The sequence below is a fragment of the Macaca nemestrina genome, chromosome 13 (assembly GCF_043159975.1).
Source record: "Macaca nemestrina isolate mMacNem1 chromosome 13, mMacNem.hap1, whole genome shotgun sequence".
NCBI classification, from domain to species: Eukaryota; Metazoa; Chordata; class Mammalia; order Primates; family Cercopithecidae; genus Macaca; species Macaca nemestrina.
The window spans coordinates 109598424-109620080 of record NC_092137.1 but is presented as its reverse complement, the minus strand read 5'-3'; the positions used below and the strand labels follow the sequence as shown (position 1 = coordinate 109620080).

At 39.3% G+C, this 21657-nt stretch overlaps 1 protein-coding gene and 1 long non-coding RNA gene across 10 annotated transcripts in view; one reads left to right on the top strand and one right to left on the bottom strand.

The window, feature by feature from the left end:
• LOC139357946 (sulfotransferase 1C4-like) overlaps positions 1–9517 on the top strand; it is a 30322-nt gene extending 20805 nt beyond the window's left edge. Inside the window, exons 6-7 of the mRNA XM_071077148.1 lie at positions 7775–7949; positions 9365–9517. Coding sequence (XP_070933249.1) covers positions 7775–7949; positions 9365–9480 — 291 coding nt within the window. The 3' untranslated portion in view covers positions 9481–9517. The remainder of the gene's footprint in view (positions 1–7774; positions 7950–9364) is intronic.
• LOC105471851 (uncharacterized) overlaps positions 1–21657 on the bottom strand; it is a 331670-nt gene that overhangs the window by 223862 nt on the left and 86151 nt on the right. Inside the window, exon 8 of one of the 9 annotated variants that reach the window (XR_011612023.1) lies at positions 9602–18479. The exons of the other annotated variants lie outside the window; for them this stretch is intronic. This is a non-coding gene — a long non-coding RNA (uncharacterized lncRNA). Of the gene's footprint in view, positions 1–9601; positions 18480–21657 lie in introns of those variants that run through there. 9 annotated transcript variants of the gene reach the window in all.

The window sequence follows — 21657 nt, the reverse complement described above, 5'->3', positions numbered from 1 at the left end:
CCACAACCTCTCCAGCATCTGTTGTTTCCTGACTTTGTAATGATGGCCATTCTAACTGGCATGAGATGGTATCTCATTGTGGTTTTGATTTGCATTTCTCTAATGACCAGTGATGATGAGCACTTTTTCATATGTCTGTTGACTGCAGAAATGCCTTCTTTTGAGAAGTGTCTGTTCATATCCTTTGCCCATTTTTTGATGGGGTTGTTTGCTTTTTCCTTATAAATTTTTTTTTAAGTTATTTGTAGATTCTGGATATTAGCCCTTTGTCAGATCAATAGATTGCAAAAATTTTCTCCCATTCTGTGGGTTGCCTGCTCACTCTTATGATAGTTTCTTTTGCTGTGCAGAAGCTCTTTAGTTTAATTAGATCCCATGTGCCAATTTTGGCTTTTGTTGTCATTGCTTTTGGTGTTTTAGATATGAAGGCTTTGTCCATGCCTATGTCCTGAATGGTATTGGCCTGGTTTTCTTCTAGGATTTTTATGGTCCTAGGTCTTATGTTTAAGTCTTTGATCCATCTTGAGTTGATTTTTGTATAAGGTGTAAGGAAGGGGTCTAGTTTCAGTTTTCTGCATATGGCTAGCCAGTTTTCCCAACAGCATTTATTAAATAGGGAATCTTTTCCCCATTGCTTGTGTGTGTCAAGTTTGTCAAAGATCAGATGGTGGCAGATGTGTGATGTTATTTCTGAGCCCTCCGTTAGGTTCCATTGGTCTATATATCTATTTTGGTACCAGTACCATGATGTATTGGTTACTGTAGCCTTGTAGTAAAGTTTGAAGTCAGGTCGCGTGATGCCTCCAGCTTTGTTCTTCTTGTGAAGGATTGTCTTGGCTATACAGGCTCTTTTTTGGTTCCATATGAAGTTTAAAGTAGTTTTTTTTCCAATTTTGTGAAGAAAGTCAGTGGTAGTTTGATGGGAATAGCATTGAATCTATAAATTACTTTGGGCAATAAGGCCATTTTCACGAGATTGGTTCTTCCTATACATCAGCATGGAATGTTCTTCCATTTGTTTGTGTCCTCTTTTATTTTGTTGAGCAGTGGTTTGTAGTTCTCCTTGAAGACGTCCTTCACATCCCTTGTAAGTTGTATTCCTAGGTATTTTATTCTCTTTGAAGCAATTGTGAATGGGAGTTCACTCATGATTTGGCTCTCTGTTTGTCTGTTATTGGTGTATAGGAATGCTTGTGATTTTTGCACATTGATTTTGTATCCTGAGACTTTGCTGAAGTTGCCTATCAGCCTGAAGAGATTTGGGGCTGAGATGATGGGGTTTTCTAAATATACAATCATGTCTTCTGCAAACAGAGACAATTTAACTTCCTTTCTTCCTATTTGAATGCCATTTATTGCTTTCTCTTGCCTGATTGCCCTGGGCAGAACTTCCAATACTATGTTGAATAGGAGTGGTGAGAGAGGGCATCCTTGTCTTGTGCCAGTTTTCAAAGGGAATGCTTCCAGTTTTTGCCCATTCAGTATGATATTGGCTGTGGGCTTGTCATAAATAGCTCTTATTATGTTGAGATACATTGCATCAATACCTAGTTTTTTGGGAGTTTTTAGCACAAAAGGCTATTAAATTTTGTCAAAGGCCTTTTCTGCATCTATTGAGATAATCATGTGGATTTTGTCATTGGTTCCGTTTATGTGACGGATTACATTTATTCATTTGCATATGTGGAACCAGCCTTGCAGCCCAGGGATGAAGCCGACTTGATCATGGTGGATAAGCTTTTTGATGTGCTGCTGGATTTGGTTTGCCAGTATTTTATTGAGGATTTTTGCATCAATGTTCATCAGAGATATTGGCCTAAAATTCTCTTCTTTTGTTGTGTCTCTGCCAGGCTTTGGTATCAGGATGATAATGGCCTCATAAAATGAGTTAGGGAGGATTCCCTCTTTTTCCATTGGTCGAATAGTTTCAGAAGGAATAGTACCAGCTCCTCTTTGTACCTCTGGTAGAATTCAGCAGTGAATCTGTCTGGTTCTGGACTTTTTTTGGTTGGTAGACTATTAATTATTGCCTCAATTTCAGAACCTGTTATTGGTCTATTCAGAGACTCACCTTCTTCCCGGTTTAGTCTTGGAAGGGTGTATGTATCTGGGAATTTGTCTATTTCTTCTAGATTTTCTAGTTTATTTGCATAGTGGTGTTTATAGTATTCTCTGACAGCAGTTTGTATTTCTGTGGGATTGGTGGTGATATCCCCTTTATCATTTTTTATTGCGTCTATTTGATTCTTCTCTCTTTTCTTCTTTATTACTCTTGCAATTGGTCTATTTTGTTGATCTTTTCAAAAAACCAGCTCCTGGATTCATTGATTTTTTTGAAGGGTTTTGTGCCTCTATCTCCTTCAGTTCTGCTCTGATCTTAGTTATTTCTTGTCTTCTGTTAGCTTTCGAATTTGTTTGCTCTTGCTTCTCTAGTTCTTTCAATTGTAATGTTAGGGTGTCAAATTTATATCTCTCCTGCTTTTTCTTATGGGCATTTAGTGCACTATAAATTTCCCTCTATACACTGCTTTAAATGTGTCCGAGATTGTGGTACGTTGTGTTTTTGTTCTCATTGGTTTCAAAGAACAGCTTTATTTTTGCCTTTATTTTGTTATTTACCCAGTAGTCATTTAGGAACAGGTTGTTCAGTTTCCATGTAGTTGTGCAGTTTTGAGTGAGTTTCTTAATCCTGAGTTCTAATTTGATTGCACTGTGGTCTAAGAGACAGTTTGTTGTGATTTCTGTTCTTTTACATTTGCTGAGGAATGTTTTACTTCCAATTATGTGCTCAATTTTAGAATAAGTGTGATGTGATGCTGAGAAGAATGTATATTCTGCTGATTTGGGGTGGAGAGTTGTGTAGATGTCTCTTAGGTCTGCTTGGTCCAGAGCTACGTTCAAGTCCTGGATATCCTTGTCAATTTTCTGTCTTGTTGATCTGTCCAATATTGACAGTGGGGTGTTAAAGTCTCCCATTATTATTGTGTGGGAGTGTAAGTCTCTTTGTAGGTCTGTAAGAACTTGCTTTATGAATCTGGATGCTCCTGTATTGGGTGCATATATGTTTAGGATAGTTAGCTCTTCTTGTTGAATTGATCCATTTACCATTATGTAATGGCCTTCTTTGTCTCTATTGATCTTTGATGGCTTAAAGTATGTTTTATCAGAGACCAGGATTGCAATGCCCTGCATTTTTTTTGCTTTCCATTTGCTTGGTAAATATTCCTCCATCCCTTTATTTTGAGCCTATGTGTGTCTTTGCACATGAGATGGGTCTCCTGAATACAGCACACCAATGAGTCTTGACTCTTTATCCAGTTTGCCAGTCTGTGTCTTTTAACTGGGGCATTTAGCCCATTTACATTTAAGGTTAATATTTTTATGTGTGAATTTGATCCTGTCATTATGATGCTAGCTGATTATTTTACCTGTTAATTGATGCAGTTTCTTCATAGCAACAATGGTCTTTATAATCTGGCATGTTTTTTCAGTGGCTGGTACCGGTTGTTCCTATCCATGTTTACTGCTTACTTCAGGAGCTCTTGTAAGGCCGGCCTAGTGATGACAAAATCTCTCAGCATTTCCTTGTCTGTAAAGGATTTTATTTCTCCTTCACTGGGGAAGTTCTCCTGGATAATATCCTGAAGAGTGTTTTCTAACTTGGTTCCATTCTCCCGGTCACTTTCAGGTACACCTAGCAAACGTAGACTTGGTCTTTTCACATAGTCCCATATTTCTTGGAGGCTTTGTTCATTTCTTTTCACTCTTTTTTCTCTAATCTTGTCTTCTCACTTTATTCCATTTGATCTTCAATCACTGATATCCTTTCTTCCATTTGATCAAATTGGCTACTGAAGCTTGTGTATGCTTCACTAAGTTCTTGTACTGTGGTTTTCAGCTCCGTCAGGTCATTTAAGCTCTTTTCTGCACTGTTTATTATAGTTAGCCATTCATCTAACCTTTTTTCAAGAATTTTCGCTTCCTTGCAATGGGTTAGAACATGCTCCTTTAGCTTGGAGAAGCTTGTTATTGCCCACCTTCTGAAGCCTACTTCTCTCAACTCATCAAACTCATTCTCTGTCCAGTTTTCTTCCCTTGCTAGTGAGGAGCTGTGATACTTTGGAGGAGAAGAGGCCTTCTGGTTTTTGGAATTTTCTAACAGGCCCCTTAGCTGCAGGTCTGTTGAAGTTTGCTGGAGGTCCACTCCAGACCCTGTTTGCCTAGGTATCACCAGTGGAGGCTGAAGGACAGCAAATATTGCTGCCTGATCCTTCTTCTGGAAGCTTCATCCCAGAGGGGCACCTGCCTGTATAAGGTGTCTGTCGGCCCCTACTGGGAGGTTTCTCCCAGTCAGGCTACATGGGACTCAGGGACCCACTTGAGGAGGCAGTCTGTCCATTATTGGAGCTCGAACACGATGCTGGGAGATCCACTCCTCCTTCAGAGCTGTTAGACAGGGATGTTTAAGTCTGGATAAGCTGTCTGCTGCCTTTTGTTCAGATATGCCCTACCCCCAGAGGTGGAATCTAGAGAGGTATTAGGCCTTGCTGAGCTGTGGTGGGCTCCACCCAGTTCGAGCTTCCCTGCCACTTTGTTTACACTGTGAGCATGGAATTATCTACTCAAGCCTCATCAATGGTGGATGCCCCTCCCCCCACCAAGCTACCACGTCCCAGGTCAATCTCAGACTGCTGCGCTAGCAGCAAACACGGCTCCATGAGTGTGGGAGCTGCCAAGCCAGGCACAGGAGGGGATCTCCTGGTCTGCTGGTTGCAAAGACAGTGGGAAAATTGCAGTATTTGGGCAGGAGTGTACCGCTCCTCCAGGTACAGTCACTCATGGCTTCCCATGGCTAGGAAAGGGAAATCCCCTGACCCCTTGCACTTCCTGGGTGAGGTGACACCCTGCCCTGCTTCAGCTCACCCTCCGTGAGCTGCACCCACTGTCCAACCAGTCCCCATGAGATGAACCAGGTACCTCAGTTGGAAATGCAGAAATCACCCATCTTCTGCATCGATCTCACTGGGAGCTGTAGACCAGAGCTGTTCCTATTTGACCATCTTCCCTTTTGTCTTTTTTAACTGTTGTTGCTTTAAAGTCTGTTTTGTCCAATATAAGAATAGCTACTCCTGCTCACTTTTGGTTTCCATTTTCATGGATTATCTTTCTCCACCCCCTTACCTTAAGTTTATATGAGTCTTTATGTGTTAGGTGAGTCTCTTGAAGACAGGAGATATGTGGTTGGTGGATTTTTATCCATTCTGCCATTCTGTATCTTGTAAGTGGAGCCTGTAGGTCATTTACATTCAATGTCTGTAATGAGATTTGAGGTGCCGTTCTATTCATGATGCTAGTTGTTGCCTGAATACTTTGGGCTTTTTTCACTGTGTTATTGTTTTATAGGTCCTGTGAGGTTTATGCCTTAAGGAGGTTCTATTTTTGCGTATTTTAAGGTTTTGTTTCAAGATTTAGAACTCCTTTTGGCATGTCTTGCAGAGCTTGCCAGCACTCTGCAAGCGCTGAATTCCCTGAGCATTTGTTTGTCTGAAAAAGAGTTTATCTCTCCTTCATTACAAAGCTAGTTTTGTTAGACACAAAGTTCTTGGCTGTTAATTATATTGTTTAAGGAGGCTAAAGGTAGGACCCCAATCCCTTCTGGTTTGCAAGGTTTCCGCTGAGAAATCTGCATTAATCCAATAGGTTTTTCTATATAGGTTAACTGATGTTTTTGATTCACAGCTCTTAAGATTCTAGCCGGGCATGGTGGCTTATGCCTGTAATCCCAGCACTTTGGGAGGCCAAGGCGGGTGGATCACCTGAGGTTTGGAGTTCAAGACCAGCCTGACCAACATGGAGAAACCCCATCTCTACTAAAAATGCAAAAGTAGTGGGGAGTGGTGGTGCATGCCTGTAATCCCAGCTACTTGGAAGGCTGAGGCAGGAAGGAGAATCGCTTGAACCTGGGAGGTGTAGGTTGCGATGACCCAAGATCATGCCATTCATTGCACTCTAGCCTGAGCAACAAGAGCAAAAGACCATATCAAAAAAAAAAAAAAAATCGTTACTTTGTCTGGACTTTAGATAACCTGATGACTATGTACCTGGGTGAAGATCTTTTTCACAATGAATTTCCTAGGTATTCTTTGAGCTTCTTGTATTTGGATGTCCAGATCTCTAGCAAGACCAGGGAAATTTTTCTCGATTATTCTCTTAAATAACTTTCCCAAACTGTTAGATTTCTCTTCTTCAGGAACACCAATTATTCTTATTTTTGTTTAACATAATCCCAAATTTCTTGAAGGCTTTGTTCATTTTTTGGTTCTTTTTTGTCTCTGTTGAATGGGGTTAATTCAAAAGCCTTGCCTTCAAGTTCTGAACTACTTTTTTCTACTTGTTCAATTCTATTGTTGAAATTTGCCAGTATATTTTCCATTTCTCTAAGTGTGTCTTTCATTTCCAGAAGTTCTGATTGTCTTTTCCCTATGATATCTATTTCTCTGGAGACTTTTTCATTCATATCCTCTAATTTTTTAAATATCTTTAAATTGGTTTTTATCTTTCTCTGGTATCTTCTTGAGTAGCTTAATAATCAATCTTCTGAATTCTTTTTCTGGTAATTCAGAGATTTCTTCTTGGTTTGGATTCATTGCTGGAGAACTAGTGTGATCTTTTAGGGATGTTACAGAACCTCGTTTTGTCATACTACCAGAAATACTTTTCTGGTTCCTTCTCATTTGGGTAGACTCTTTCAGTGGAAAGATCTGGAATCCAAGGACTGTTGTTCAGATTCTTTTGTCCCACAGGGTAACTCCTTGATGTGGTGCTCTCCCTGCTTTTCCTCTAAGATTAGGGCTTTCTGAGAGCCATACTGCAGTGATTGTTATTGCCCTTCTGGGCCTAACCACCGAATAGAGTTACCAGGCTATGGGCTGACACTGGGGAGTGTCTGCAGAGAGTCCTGTGATGTGATCCATCTTCAGGTGTCTCAGCAATGGATACCAGCACCTATTGTGATGGAGGTGGCAAGGGAGTGAAATGAACTCTGTAGGAGTCCTTGTTCGTAGTTTTGTTTAGTGCACTGGTTTTCTTGAATGCTGGTTATTCTAGCAATGAAGTTGCCACATGGAAAGACTCAAGACTTCTGGTTAGCCAGGGTGATGTGGGCAGTGGAATTAGCTATTGTTTTTTCTCCTTCTTTGGAGCAGGGTTGTTCTGTTATGAGTTGCTATAATGACTTGAGTTGCATGGCCTCCAGCCAGGAGGTAGACCTTTCAAGAGACCACCAGCTGCAGCAGTAGAAAGGCAATATAATCTTGCCCTACCTCTTCCAGGATGAGTACTTGAGTTTCTCAGGTGATAGAGCTCCCAAGAGTTTGTGTCTTTTCTCTTCAGAATTCTTCAGCTGTCTTGTGATGTTTTTCCCAAATAACTTCTTATCTGCTAACAATGAAAGTAAGTAAAATATTATACTTCCCAGTAAAACATTAAACTTCCCAGATGAAACCGTTCTCAGCATGTCCCCTTAACATCAGCTACAGCACAGGAACAAACACACTTGTTTGCATATCACTGCACTTTAAGATTGCCATATTTGTTGAATTGACATTTACAGATCTGCATATGTTAATAAGCAAAGCATTTCAAAATTACTTTTAAACATAAACTGACATTGTTTAAAATATTTTAACCATTATTCCCATAATTCTTTAAGGTTTGACTGTTGTTATATTTTTTCCTTTGTTAGAGAGCTCTCTTCTTCTACTCTCCCCAACAGGATCCAAAACGTGAAATTAGAAAGATAATGGAATTCCTTGGGAAGAACCTAAAAGAAGAGATTTTAGACAAAATTGTCTATAACACTTCATTTGATGTAATGAAAAAGAACCCCATGACCAACTACATAAATGAAATTAAAATGAATCATAATCTCTCTCCATTCTTGAGAAAAGGTGATGTATAGTTGCTTTCTCTTTCTTCTGACAACAGAATAAACAATATCAATTTATCAATGTCTTCCCACGTTCAAGCTAGTTGAAACCACTGTTTACAGTGTTTCCTGAAGTGAGTTGTTCAAAGCTTTATTCTGAGAGCATGTGCTTCGCCATCAGAGAAGTGTGGGACACTACACACCTTGCCCTACACCCTTTGAAGCATATTATAGTTTCTGCAAGGAAACTGGTTTAACTCTGCATAACTCAACGCTTCAAAAATATATGTGACCAAAAACTCTTTCTCCAGTAAAGCCTATTAATCTCCATGAAACAAGTGTTCCTCCCAATATATTCTGGGAGATAGTGGCAAATGTTGTTGGCCGTAGGAGTCAGAGGGTGGCGCTTCGAGTGTTACTCAGTCTGTGTCATCTCACAGAATGGCCAAGGTAGGACTATGAGTCATCATTGTCAGAGGCTAGCCAGAACAGGATTCAGCCTCCAGCCCATTGAGCACCCTTCACTATCCAATGGTTGGCTCCTTAAATGAAGACAAATTTTGTTTCATTCTCTTTATTTTGGTAACTTTTAAAAAAATTATCTAGTACCTTTTTTTAAAAAAGTAAGCAAAAATCCAAGGCTTATTGGAGAAGTATCCACTCCAATTTAATCAATTAGCCTAGTTTTCTTTTAAACCAACTGGTAAGTGATGTGATGGTATTACTCATAGACAATTAAGCAAATTTACATAGCACACATGAAAATTACGTTATACAGCTCAAAGTGCCTAAATAGATTCAATACTATGGGGCAAATAGAAGAAAAATAGCTTGCTGTCAGCTGTCTGACAATTTTTGGCTGTTGAAGCCAAAAAAAAATTGAATACTCTATTGCATAAGTATAAAACAAAGTTAGCCAATCCTACCATTCCTTCATATTCTATTACTTTAATTTAATGATATGTTTACAGCAATGAGAATTTAGATAGGAAAGGAGAATTCTCAGTTGTGTTCAACTGAGAATTTTGCCTGAACTAGAGGCACAGATGGAAGGAGCATATGATACTCTGAGAATGTGGTCATTCGGTGACCTCTGAAGAGAGGGTAAGAAAATTAGGTCTCACTAACTTGAATAGAATGTTAGATGTATTGAGGTTTAAGAAAGTGCTGGTACAGTAGAGAAGTGCAGATAATTAGGGAACCTGTGATCTAGAGTTCAGGCTTTACTGAAACACAAAACTTGCTATTTACAAATACCTCACCTATGAAATGGAGTAATCATACCTGTGACCTCTTTTCTCATTTCAATGTCAGCAGGACAATGTGTTAATATCTATATAAGCAATCTAAGTATTGAGAGGCATGAGATTATCTAAATCCAAAATAGTCAAAGTTTATGAAAATATCATTGAATATGCTCTACATTACTCTTTGCAGGAGTTGTGGGAGATTGGAAAAATCAGTTCACTGAAGCTCAGAACAAGCAATTTAATGAATATCATGAGAAAAATATGGCTGACACTTCACTGTCATTTTGCATGGGACTCAAATAAACACAGCGAGAGGATAAAACTTATTCTCTCCCTAGCCTCTGCAAAGTGAAAAAGAAATCTGTTTCCAAATACCACTAATGGTTTGTCTGACTCAGTGTAAGAGTTTTTAAACAAAGGCATGAACATTCATTATCCTTGAATTTCTGATCTGCTTTTTGGATTACCCACAATCCGACTTGTTATGTAATTATTATGCTTTGTGTTTTTCTCCCTTCTCCACAGATTTTTAGGGTTTAGGTGAATTTCAACATCTCAACATGTAATATACATAAAACATATTTAATCATTTCTGTTCCATGTATATATTCTCCTTCTGTATTTTCTTATAGTTTTATTTGAATTAAAACATCTATTTCATTACTTGCAAGAGTTTTATGCAATATAATCTTACTTAGCAAAAATTTCAGCCCCATTCATTTGAAAACAGACATATTTTGAGCACCTTTTTCATGCCAGGCAATGGGCAGCACCAAAAGATGATAAGAATAAGATCCTTACCCCTAAGAAATGCACAGCCTAAAAAAAGATCACAGCATGAGCACAGCTGTTATTACCAGGTAAGCACTACACTAAACTGTTGGTGCAGAGGGATCAAAGAGGAGAATAAACAAAGTTGTATGGCATGGAGTCCCAGGAAAGCAACAGTGGAAATTAAGATATGCAGCCTTGGATATTTTTCAACAGTCCATGCTCCGGCCTCAAAGCACACATTCCACATTCAGCACAGTCAACATTCATCTCTCCTCTTCCTCAAGAGTTCAAGTTTGCCCTACTTAATAGCTTACTTTTAAAAACCTTAGGGACACCCATTTCAGGGGTCTCTCCTGAGACCCAGAAATCCTTTAAGGCCCAATGAAGTAAGTCTCCAGTGACAAAATCCAAAGGCAGCAAGAAGCAGAGCAATATTTAGGAAAAAGAGAATGTAGTTCTATCATTTCCCCCAACCCCTGTGTCAGAGGTGTGTAAACCAGGGCGACTGCATCTTGAATAGGGGCTGGGTAAAATGAGGCAGAGACCTGCTGAGGCATTCTGAGTCACAGGATGAGATAGGAGATTGGTACAAGATACAGGTCATAAAGTCCTTACTGATAAAACAGCTTGCAGTAAAGAAGCCGGCTGAAACCCACTAAAAGCAACATGGCCACGAGAGTGACCTCTGGTCATCCTCACTACTACATTCCCACCAGCGCCATGACAGTTTACAAATGCCATGGCAACATCAGGAAGTTACCCTATTGGTCTAAAAAGGGGAGGCATGAATAATCCACCCATTGTTTAGCATGTAATCAAGAAATAACCATAAAAATGGGCAACCAGCAGTTGTTGGCCCTGCTCTATGGAGTAGCCATTCTTTATTCCTTTGCTGTCTTAATAAACTTGCTTTCACTTTATTCTATGGACTCGCCCTGAATTCTTTCTTGTGCAACATCCAAGAACCCTCTCTGGGGGTCTGGATCAATACCCCTTTCCTGTAACATCTTTCTGGCAACCATGGAAGCGACAATAGTGCCGAAACTTCTGACTCAATGACTTAACTTTTGGTAAGTGATGGGCTCCAGTAAAACCTTTCTGGCTAACCTTAAAGGGATGATACTGAGAAGACCCCTCCTATCCAAAGGAAATAGACTGCAGCACTGATTGACCAACTTTGGATAAGTGGTGGAGTAGCTAGGTAAAGGATGGGATTGGGTTAGAGGCCCAACTTAGGGGAGTTAGAGTCTCTCCTAAGACAGAGCGGGTTAGAGACTGTTCTTAAAAGGCATGGACACTTGACTGACCTTGGGTTAGAGGCCCAATTTAGGGGTTTAGAGGTCCCTCTTGGTAAAGTCCCTTTCAGCTAAGAACAGGTTTGGCACTATGGGATGTTAACTGCTATTCTCTTCGAATTAATCTGCCCTGCACTGCTTGATAATGGTTATAGGTGACAGGACTAGGCATGGACAGGACCATTGGACATGGAGAGCTTTTTCCTCCCTAAAAGACGAAACTTGAGAGCTAATGGGTGTTGCAGGAAGTCAGGGACCCCAAACGGAGGGACAGGCTGAAGCCACAGCAGAAGAACATAAATTGTGAAGATTTCATGGACATTTATTAGTTCCCCAAATTAATACTTTTATAATTTATTATGCCTGTATTTACTGCAATCTCTGAACATAAATTGTGAAGATTTCATGGACACTTAAGCTGAGGAGGATGAATGTCACCTCAGGACCCTGTGATGATTGTGTTAACTGCACAAATTGTTTGTAGAGCATGTGTGTTTGAACAACATGAAATCTGGGCATCTTGCAAAAAGAACAGGATAACAGCAATGTTCAGGGAACAAGAGAGGTAACTTTGAACTGGCCGCCGGTGAGCCAGACGGAACAGAGCTATATTTCTCCTCTTTCAAAAGCAAATAGGAGAAATATCACTGAATTCTTTTTTTCAGCAAGGAACATCCCTGAGAAAGAGAATGTGCCCTGAGGATAGGCCTATGAACAGCCCCCTCAAGGTGTGCATCTTTTATGGTCGAAGCCGAAGGGATGAAATAAGCCTCGGTCTCCTGTAGCGCTCCCAGGCTTATTAGGAAGAGGAAAATTCCCACCTAATAAATTTTGGTCAGACAGGTTATCTGCTCTCAAACCCTGTTTCCTGATAAGATGTTATCAACAACAATGCGTGCCCAAAACTTCATTAGCAATTTTAATTTTGTCCCATCCGGTGGTCCTGTGACCTTGGTCCTGTGACCTCGCCCTGTCTCCATTTGTTTTGTGATATTTTATTACCTTGTGAAGTATGTGATCTCTGTAACCCACACCCTATTCATGCACTCCCTCCTCTTTTGAAAATCGCTAATAAAAACTTGCTGGTTTTACAGCTCAGGGAACATCATGGATCCTGCCAATATGTGATGTCTCCCCTGGACATCCAGCTTTAAATTTCTCTCTCTTAAGCTCTTTCCCTTTATTTCTCAAACCAGCCGACACCTAGGAAATAGAAAAGAACCCACGTTAAACATTGGGAGCGGGATCTCCCAATAAATGGGACTGCTGGAAAAGATCCCTTTGCTACTGTACTAACAAGCAGCTGCCTGAACTTTTCAGTGTCAGCTGCAATGGATGGGTCTTTTCTCTGGCCGTCCTGAGTGCCTTGCCTTCCCCACTCTGCCTCAGGCAATGCTTTCCTCTTACTCAGTATCTCTTTCTCTCTCTCTCTCTTTCTCTGTATAAACTGGTTGAATAAATGGAAAAAAAAATCACTGGTTATTTCCTGTAATATTTTAATTAATGGGAAAAAGGACTTATGAGGCTAGTCTTAAGCTGCAGTGAATTTGGTGTGCTTTTTGTGTCTTTCTGTGTTCTGTAATGGAGAGGAGTACCTTGTGATAGAATGTGGGCTTAGGACACCTGTAAGCCCACTTTTCAAGATGGCCCAGCAAACTGATCAGTTACAAACTTTGCTGCAGATCCCTGAAAACACTGTATGAGGTTTCCCTCTTGTCTTGTATGTCCTTGGGAGCTTGCCCTTGTAACCATGTGGCCATGCTTTCTCTTTTTACAATGGTAGCCCAGGTCCAGGGTACAATTCTTGGTTTAGAGGATGATCCTTTATCTTTTGTCTGTGTATTTATACGTATTATCTGTGTGATGTTTATATATGAAAGAGTTTTAATTAATTGCTTTATATAATAATAATATCTTAAATGAAATATTTTGTCAGAAAAGTAAAAAGTGTAATGCCTTTTGGTCCATGTGACTTAAGTAATCTTTGGGAAATAAAGACAGTTTTAAAGATTATTGGTAAAATATAAATATCTTCAAAAATGTAAACATTTGGTCTAAATTTTTCAGGTCAGATATTAAGTTTATTAAATGCTTTCAGGTCACAAACTGCTTATTTGACTTTAAAAACTTGTTCCATTTATTTGGGAGCATTGAAGTCTAGATAAGACCTTGGAACATGTGGATTATCCATGGTCCCTAGCTATGCAAAGAAAGTTATAAAGAAAAGAAATTTATTATTGGGGGAACCCGCCCCCAATATTTCAACATAGGTTCTTCCTATTTTCCATAAGTGTCGGCCAGCTGAGAAAGAGAGACAGTACAAAAAAGGAATTTTACAGCTGGGCCACCAGGGGTAACATCACATATTGGTAGGACTGTGATGCCCACCTGAGTCTCAGACCAGGATGTTTTTATTAAGGGTTTCAAAAGGGGAGGGGGTGTAAGAACAGGGAGTAGGTACAAAGATCACATACTCCAAAGGGCAAAAAGCAGAACTACTAATAAGGGTGTAACAAAGATCACATGCTTCTGAGGTAACAGGACAAAGGGAAAAAGCAGAACCACTGATAAGGGTCTATGTTCAGCAGTGCACATATTGTCTTGATAAACATCTTAAACAACAGAAAACAGGGTTCGAGAGCAGAGAACTGGTCTGACCACAAATTTACCAGAGCAGAGTTTTTCCTCTCCCTAGTAAGCATGAGGGTACTGCAGGAGACCAGGGCATATCTCAGTCCTTATCTCAACAGACATTCCCAGAGCGGCCATTTATAGACCTCCCCCCAGGAATGCATTCCTTTTCCAGGGTATTAATATTAATATTCCTTGCTAGGAAAAGAATTTAGTGATATCTCTCCTACTTGCACATCTGTTTATAGGCTCTCTGCAAGAAGAAAATATAGCTTTTTTTGCCCAACCCCTCAGGCAGTCAGACCTTATGGTTGTCTTCCCTTGTTCCCTAAAAATCGCTGTTACTCTGTTCTTTTTCAAGGTGCACTGATTTCATATTGTTCAAACACAAATATTTTACAATCAATTGGTACAGTTAACACAATTATCACAATGGTCCTGAGGTGATGTACATCCTCAGCTTCCGAAGATAACAGGATTAAGAGGTTAAAGTAAAGACAGGCATAAGAAATTGTAAAAGTATTATTTGGGAACTGTTAAATGTCCATGAAATCTTCACAATTTATGTTTCTCTGCTGCAGCTCCAGCCAGTCCCTCTGTTCGGGGTCCCTGACTTCCTGCAACAATTTATATAAGAAAAGATCTTGTATGGTAAATTCTTGTCCTAAAGTAAAATGACTGGTTGTTTAAAAAGAGGGATGTTTACACAAGTCAGAAAGTCTAAATATATCTTACATGGTCTGTGTAAGTCATAAAAGAATTTATGAAAGGGAATTTACGCAAAAATGCCCAACTTAATGATTAGGCCTCCTAAATGCTTCAAAAATGCCACTATGACTCTTAACAGTACAACTTGCATGCTTTACAGCTAGGTAAGGGAAACATGGAGTTAGATGTTGGAAAGAATAGGCTTTGTCTGCACTTTTGCCTGGTGTGTCCTAGGCTAGACTCCACAGCTAGTACATAATTAAAATCCCAAACTTACCAAGGTTTCCACCAAAAGTAAAAGTTGCTAAGAGTTAATGTTGTAACATGTAATTGAGACTATTGAAGAAACAATTCTACGTGCAAGGCATGTAAGGAAAGTAGAATACACTAATACTTTTGGTAGAAGATTATAAGAAGGCATGGGAATGTGGAATTTTTTTTTTTTTTTTTTTTTTTTTTTTTTTTTTTTTTTTTGCCTAAAGGGTTAAAGGATTGTTTTAAGTCAAGATATAGCTAAAGCTTTTACCAAGTTGTGGAAGGTTTGTGAAAAATTAATCTTGTAAAAGAAATTCTGTGTGTGAACATATTGGCTACAGTTAAAGGGGTATTCTTCAGTTTTTCTGTAATTCAACATTGGAACAAAAGCACAACCGGTTTTTCTTAGAGCAAAAACCTGCTTATGATATAGTCTTTAACAAAAAATTGTAAAAGATTATAAAGGTTTATAAAAATCTTACCTTATGGTCAAATTAATTAAAATTGGATACTTTTGTCTCTAAGGTTTTATTAAGAATTGGGTTAGACATCAATAATGCACTAATGTAACCGTGACATTTGGCTTATTTTGTATAAAAATCATACAGGAAACACTGTCAAATATGAAATGGTGTTTGGCTTTCTTTGGGCTATATTTGCATAAATATGTTATTGGTATGTACTCTAAAATTATAAGAAACACTTATAATTCTAATATGACAACATAAGTTATTAATAATTGATGCATTAAATCATTGTATGCCACAGAGGTAACCAAATTTCTTTGTCAATCGTGTTTTTGACTGTGGCTATTCTAAGATGTTTTGTCATCCACAGACAATTGTCTTGTTTTGATCCTCTTTAAAAGGTGGTTTATAATCAGCTATGGGACTCTAACAGGTGTTCTTGAATGCAGGTGTCTGATAACTTTGAAGACTGTGACATTAGAATAGAGGGAAAACTTTCAAGACTCATGGAAAGCTCAAATGTTCATGAATATCAAGCAGAACAGGAGTTAACTGCATAAACTAAAGAAGTCTGAAGTAATCTTTTTATATTTGCTTAAAACTTTGCTAATCTCTTGTTTTGTTTTTCAGAGTCAATAAAACTTTTCTTTTGAGCTATTTATAGCTCATAGCAATTGAATAAAGTATATACCTGTGAAAAAAATTTGGAGCATATTTATTTCTCTCCAACTAATTTCTCTAGAATTTGAAAACTATTTGTGAGTATTCTTAATTTATGGTAATATAGTTATTTGCATAAGTGCAATAAGAATATGTTTTCATTTGTAACAGGACACAATTAGAGAAATTGGTTATTTTACAAGGCTTTGACTAGAATTGTGTGCTCTCCATTAAGGAATCAAACTTGACTTGTAAAGTCAATAAAAGGTTTTTGGGGAACTGGCCTCATACTTTGCCTACACAGGCCCTGTACAGGTTTTCTGACTGATAGTAAGTAAAGAATGTTGCTTTCTAACAGGTCCAGGATGCCCAGGTTATCTTGAGACCTCAGGAGGAGACGAATTTATTCAATTCATAAGTATTTGAGGGTACAAACCCATGGCAGGGCTCAGCTTTAAAGTATTATCTGAGATTCCTTCCATGGAACAGAGTTCCATCAAAGCCAATTTACAAAAAGCTTATGTAGAAAACAATTATTCTTGCTGCACTGTATGCAAATAATCAGGACAAGTATAATAAATCAAATTGCTCTTGCTACGGTATGTCTTTGTAAAAATGGGAAACTAGAGAAAGAAATTATGTTTCAAGAATTATGGAACACGGGCCGGGCGCGGTGGCTCAAGCCTGTAATCCCAGCACTTTGGGAGGCCGAGACGGGCGGATCACGAGGTCAGGAGATCGAGACCATCCTGGCAAACACCGTGAAACCCCATCTCTACTAAAAAATACAAAAAACTAGCCGGGCGAGGTGGCGGGCGCCTGTAGTCCCAGCTACTCAGGAGGCTGAGGCAGGAGAATGGCGTAAACCTGGGAGGCGGAGCTTGCAGTGAGCTGAGATCCGGCCACTGCACTCCAGCCCGGGCTACAGAGCGAGACTCCGTCTCAAAAAAAAAAAAAAAAAAAAAAGAATTATGGAACAAACACTTGTTATTAGATTCTAGTCTGATCAGTTGTTTTTAAAGTTGTTTCTGCAATTTAGGTTAACCCTTCCTATTCTTGTGAACCAACCATTGGTCTCTGACTGCTGCTCAGAAGAAACAAGAAGGATAGGTAATGCAAAAATCCAGATCAGTATTCTAATTCTGGGCACATTGCAATCAGCTAGCAATCCTATATCAGTTTGGTCCCAACAGTTGCCCATTTCATTGAAAGCCTTCCAATTTAGTTTACTTGGGATAGTTTTGCTTATTTTGCTTTACTCTTGTGGAATATACTGCTGTTGTGCTCTTTGTATAGGAATGCAGGATAAGCTTCCTGAATGTTTTCTTTAATTGAATATTTATTAATATTCCAGATATCACCTCTTGTCAGAACTCAAGAGTCATGAATGGTACTTGCCATACTGATACTTTCTGACTGAGTTCCTCTCTACCCTGAATACAACAGACTCTAATGGTTAGGTAGGAAAATCATCACCTCTACTTAGTCTGAAAAAGTTACAGAAGATGGATCTTCATCCCTCTACAACCCTTAGGATTAAGGGTTCTCTTATAAAAGGAATAGGGAAAATATGTCAGTGGTATGTAAACCAGAACAACTCCATACTGAATAGGGGCTGGATGAGGCAGACACCTGCTGGACTTCATTCCCAGACAGCTAAGGCACGGTAAGTCACAGGATGAGATAGGAGGTCAGCAAAAGATAGGTCATAAACATCTTGCTGATAAAACAGGTTGCAGTAAAGAAGCTGGCTAAAACCCACCAAAACCAAAATGGTAATGACAGTGACCTCTGGTCGTCCTCACTGCTGCACTCCCACCAGCGCCATGACAGTTAATAAATGTTATGGCAACATCAGGAAGTTATCCTACATGGTCTAAAAAGGGGAGGCATGAGTAATCCACCCCTAGTTTAGCATATAACTAAGAAATAACCATAAAAACAGGCAACCAGAAGCCCTTGGGGCTGCTCTGTCTATGGAGTAGGCATTCTTCATTCCTTCACTTTCTTATTAAATTTGCTTTCACTTTCCCTGAATTCTTTCCTGCATGAAATCTAAGAACCCTCTCTGGAGATCTGAATCAAGACCCTTCCTGTAACACCTGCACCTATACCTGCACCTACTCTGTGGCCAAAATGCCAGGGACTCTTTCCATAACAGATGCTAGTTAATTCTGAATGAATAAAACTGAAACATTGATCACTAATACTATTAAAATAGGGGGTTCAAAGACTTGTCGACAAAAGAGTCAAACTCTGTAAAATATTTTGAAGAGATTTATTCTGAACCAGAATAAACCAGCCCCCAGGAGGTCCTCAGAACGTGTTCTCAAGGCTGTCGGGGTGTAGCTTGGTTTTATACATTTCAGGGAGGAATGAGACATCAATCAAATACATTTAAGAAATACATTGGTTTGGTTCAGAAAGGTGGGACAAGTCAAAATGTAGAGGATCTTCAAGGATGTAGGTAAATTTAAACATTCTCTGGTTGACAACTGGTTGAGTTTAAGACCTGAGATCAATAGAAAGGAAATGTTCAGGTTAAAAGATTGTGGAAACCGAGGTTCTTTTGAAGTCTTATATGGCTACCCTTAGAGAGAATAGATGACAAATGTCTCCCATTCATTCCTTTAAAAGATGTCAGACTCTTAATCTCTTCAGGACTGGGAGAGCCTGGAAGAAAAGCTATAGCTATGTTAATAGAGATTCTTTATAGAATGCAAATTTTCCCCCACAAAAGATAGCTTTGCAGGCCATTTCAAAATATGGCAAAGAAACATGTTTTGGGGTAAAATATTTTTACTTTCTTCTTTGTCACATAATGTTATGTCAGAGTCAGATTGGAAAGTAAATCATGATATATAGGATTAAATAAAACCCATCGATGAGAATTTATGCTTTGTATAGCATGACTCTCCAGATCTCTTAGATAGGAATTTGGGCAAGATAAAAAAAAAAATCAGAGGTTAGTCCTCAGGCTCTTGCTAATACTTTGACTTGGAAGGAAAGACATAAATAGGAGGAACAATATAGTTTCCTCTGAAGTATCCATTTTTTCTTTCAAGAAGTAGTCACACCAGTGTCTCCAGTAGGTTCCCAAGAAGCAGAAACTGAGACAGGGATTCATAGGCACTGTGGTTAACTGAGGCAATCCAGGACAGGGAAGAGAAAGGAACCACAAGAATAGGACTTCAGACAAAATGGGGGTCAGGGGGCTGCAGAAGCTGTCATGCTTTGAGGCAAGAGGACTTCTGTACAACCAACGCAAGGAGGGAGGATTTCCTACTTTAACTTCCAGGCACCTTGAGGCAAAGTAGCAAAAGAGTGAGAGCTGAACCAGGAGCTGAAGTACCTGAAGTAGCTGCAAAAGGGGCACAGCACCCTAACCCGGAGGCATGAGCCTAGGGGATCTTGCAGGGCAGTCTGTGCTATGATGAGATATTCCTAAAGAAAATAAAGTGTAAGGAAGAATTGTGATCAGAAAGGGAAAAGTACATCAGTAAAAAGGAAAATAAAGTGAACCCTGAAAGCTTTCTGAATAGGTACACAATAAACCCCATGCAGAGAAATGGCAAAGACTCTGAATGAGCCATGTGTGAGAGTATATAAGCTTGACAGCTCAACTGCTGCCAGCCCTAGATTTCAAAGGTGGGCCATAAATAGTCATTAGCAGCTTTCAACTATGGGCATGTCTGCCTTAGCTGACCTTAACCACAATGAATTACAGGAGGAATGCTCTCTAGTATACCAAGAAAACTTTCTGTTATTACTGTCATATTTCTTCATCTCTCCCACTAAAGCCATCCCTTTGGCAAGTCCTGCCAGCTTCCTGTGGGTACATTTTCCCCATCAACCCCATAACCCCATAACCCACACTCTTTCCTAATGCATATTCCTATGTGATGTCCAAAACCCACATAGGAGTAGTTGTTTGCACAATATTATTGTGTGTTTCAATAAAAGCTCAAAATTCATATTGTGAAGCAGGAAATATAATCACACAAAGCAAAGGCTAAGAATAGTTCATGTGATTCGTCAAATCTAGCTCTGGGCTTATGGAAATCAAGGCAAAAAGGGAAATAGTGTCTAGGGACTTTTGAACAAATAGGAATTCCAGGTCACTAAGGGAGATAAGGCTTTTTGATCCATTTTGTCCTGTTTCACTTTCTGCTTGTTGTTTTGGCATAGAACACTCAGAGGAGCCTCACATGCACACATTACAGACTTTGGCCAATTTCATAGGCATGTGAACTGGTGAACATAACCCACTTCCATTTTCTCTGGCCACCTATGGGCTTAGGATTGGGATGAGGATAAAGGGAGTCAGAGTCGGATCCCAGGAGAAATCAGGCACCCCTTTACGGCAGCGGACTCACCCTGCCATGCATTAGAATCATCTGAGATGGGGCCTGGATATAGATGCTCTTCTGAAGCTCGCTAGATGAGTTTGTTTTGTTTTGTTTTGTTTTTTAATTTAAGTTCCAGGATACATGTGCAGGATGTGCAGGTTTGTTACATAGGTAAACACATGCTATGGTGGTTTGCTGCACCTGTTAACCCATCACCTAGGTATTAAGCCCAGCATGTATTAGCTGTTATTCCCGATGCTCTCCCTCCACGCCCTGCCAACAGGCCCCAGTGTGTGTTGTTCCCATTCCTGTGTCCATGTGTTCTCATCAATCAGCTCCCACTTATAAGTGAGAACATGCAGTGTTTTATTTTCTTTCCCACATTAGTTTGCTGAGGATAATGGCTTCCAGCTCCATCCATGAGCCAGCAAAGCACATGATCTTATTCCTTTTTATGGCTGCAAAGTATTCCATTATGTATAGACTACAGAAAGAAAACCACGTTTTCTTTCTGTAGTCTATCATTGATGTGCATTTGGGTTGATTCCATGTCTTTGTTATTGTGAATAGTGTTGCAATGAACATATGCAAGAATGTATCTTTAAAATAGAATGATTTATATTCCTTTGGGCATATAACCAGTAATGGAATTGCTGGGTCAAATCATATTTCTGATTCTAGGTCTTTAAGGAATCACCACACTGTCGTTCACAATGGTTGAACTAATTTATATTCCCACCAGTAGTGTAAAAGCATTCCTATTTCTCCACAGCCTTGCACCTTCTGTTGTTTCTTGACTTTTTAGCAACTGCCATTCTGACATGAGATGGCATCTAATTGTGGTTTTGATTTGCTTTTTTGTAATGATCAGTGACGTTGAGCTTTTTTCGTATGTTTGTTGGCTGCATAAATGTCTTCTTTTGAGAAGTGTCTGTTCTTGTTCTTTGCCCACTTTTTAATGGGTTTTTTTTTTCCTGCAAATTTGTTTAAGTTCCTTGTAAATTCTGGATATTAGGCCACTGTCAGATGGATACATTCCAAACATTCTCTCCCATTCTGTAGGTAGTCTGTTCACTCTGATGATAGTTTCTTGACCCCATATGTCAATTTTTACTTTTGTTGCAATTGCTTTTGATGCTTTTATCATGAAATCTTTGCCTGTGCCTATGTCCTCAATGGTATTGCCTAGATTTTCTTCTTTGTACCAGTATCATGCTGTTTTGGTTACCATAGCCTTGCAGTATAGTTTGAAATCAGGTAGCACAATGCCTTCAGCTTTGTTCTTTTTGCTTAGGATTGCCTTGGCTATTTCGGCTCTTTTTTGGTTCCATCTGAATTTTT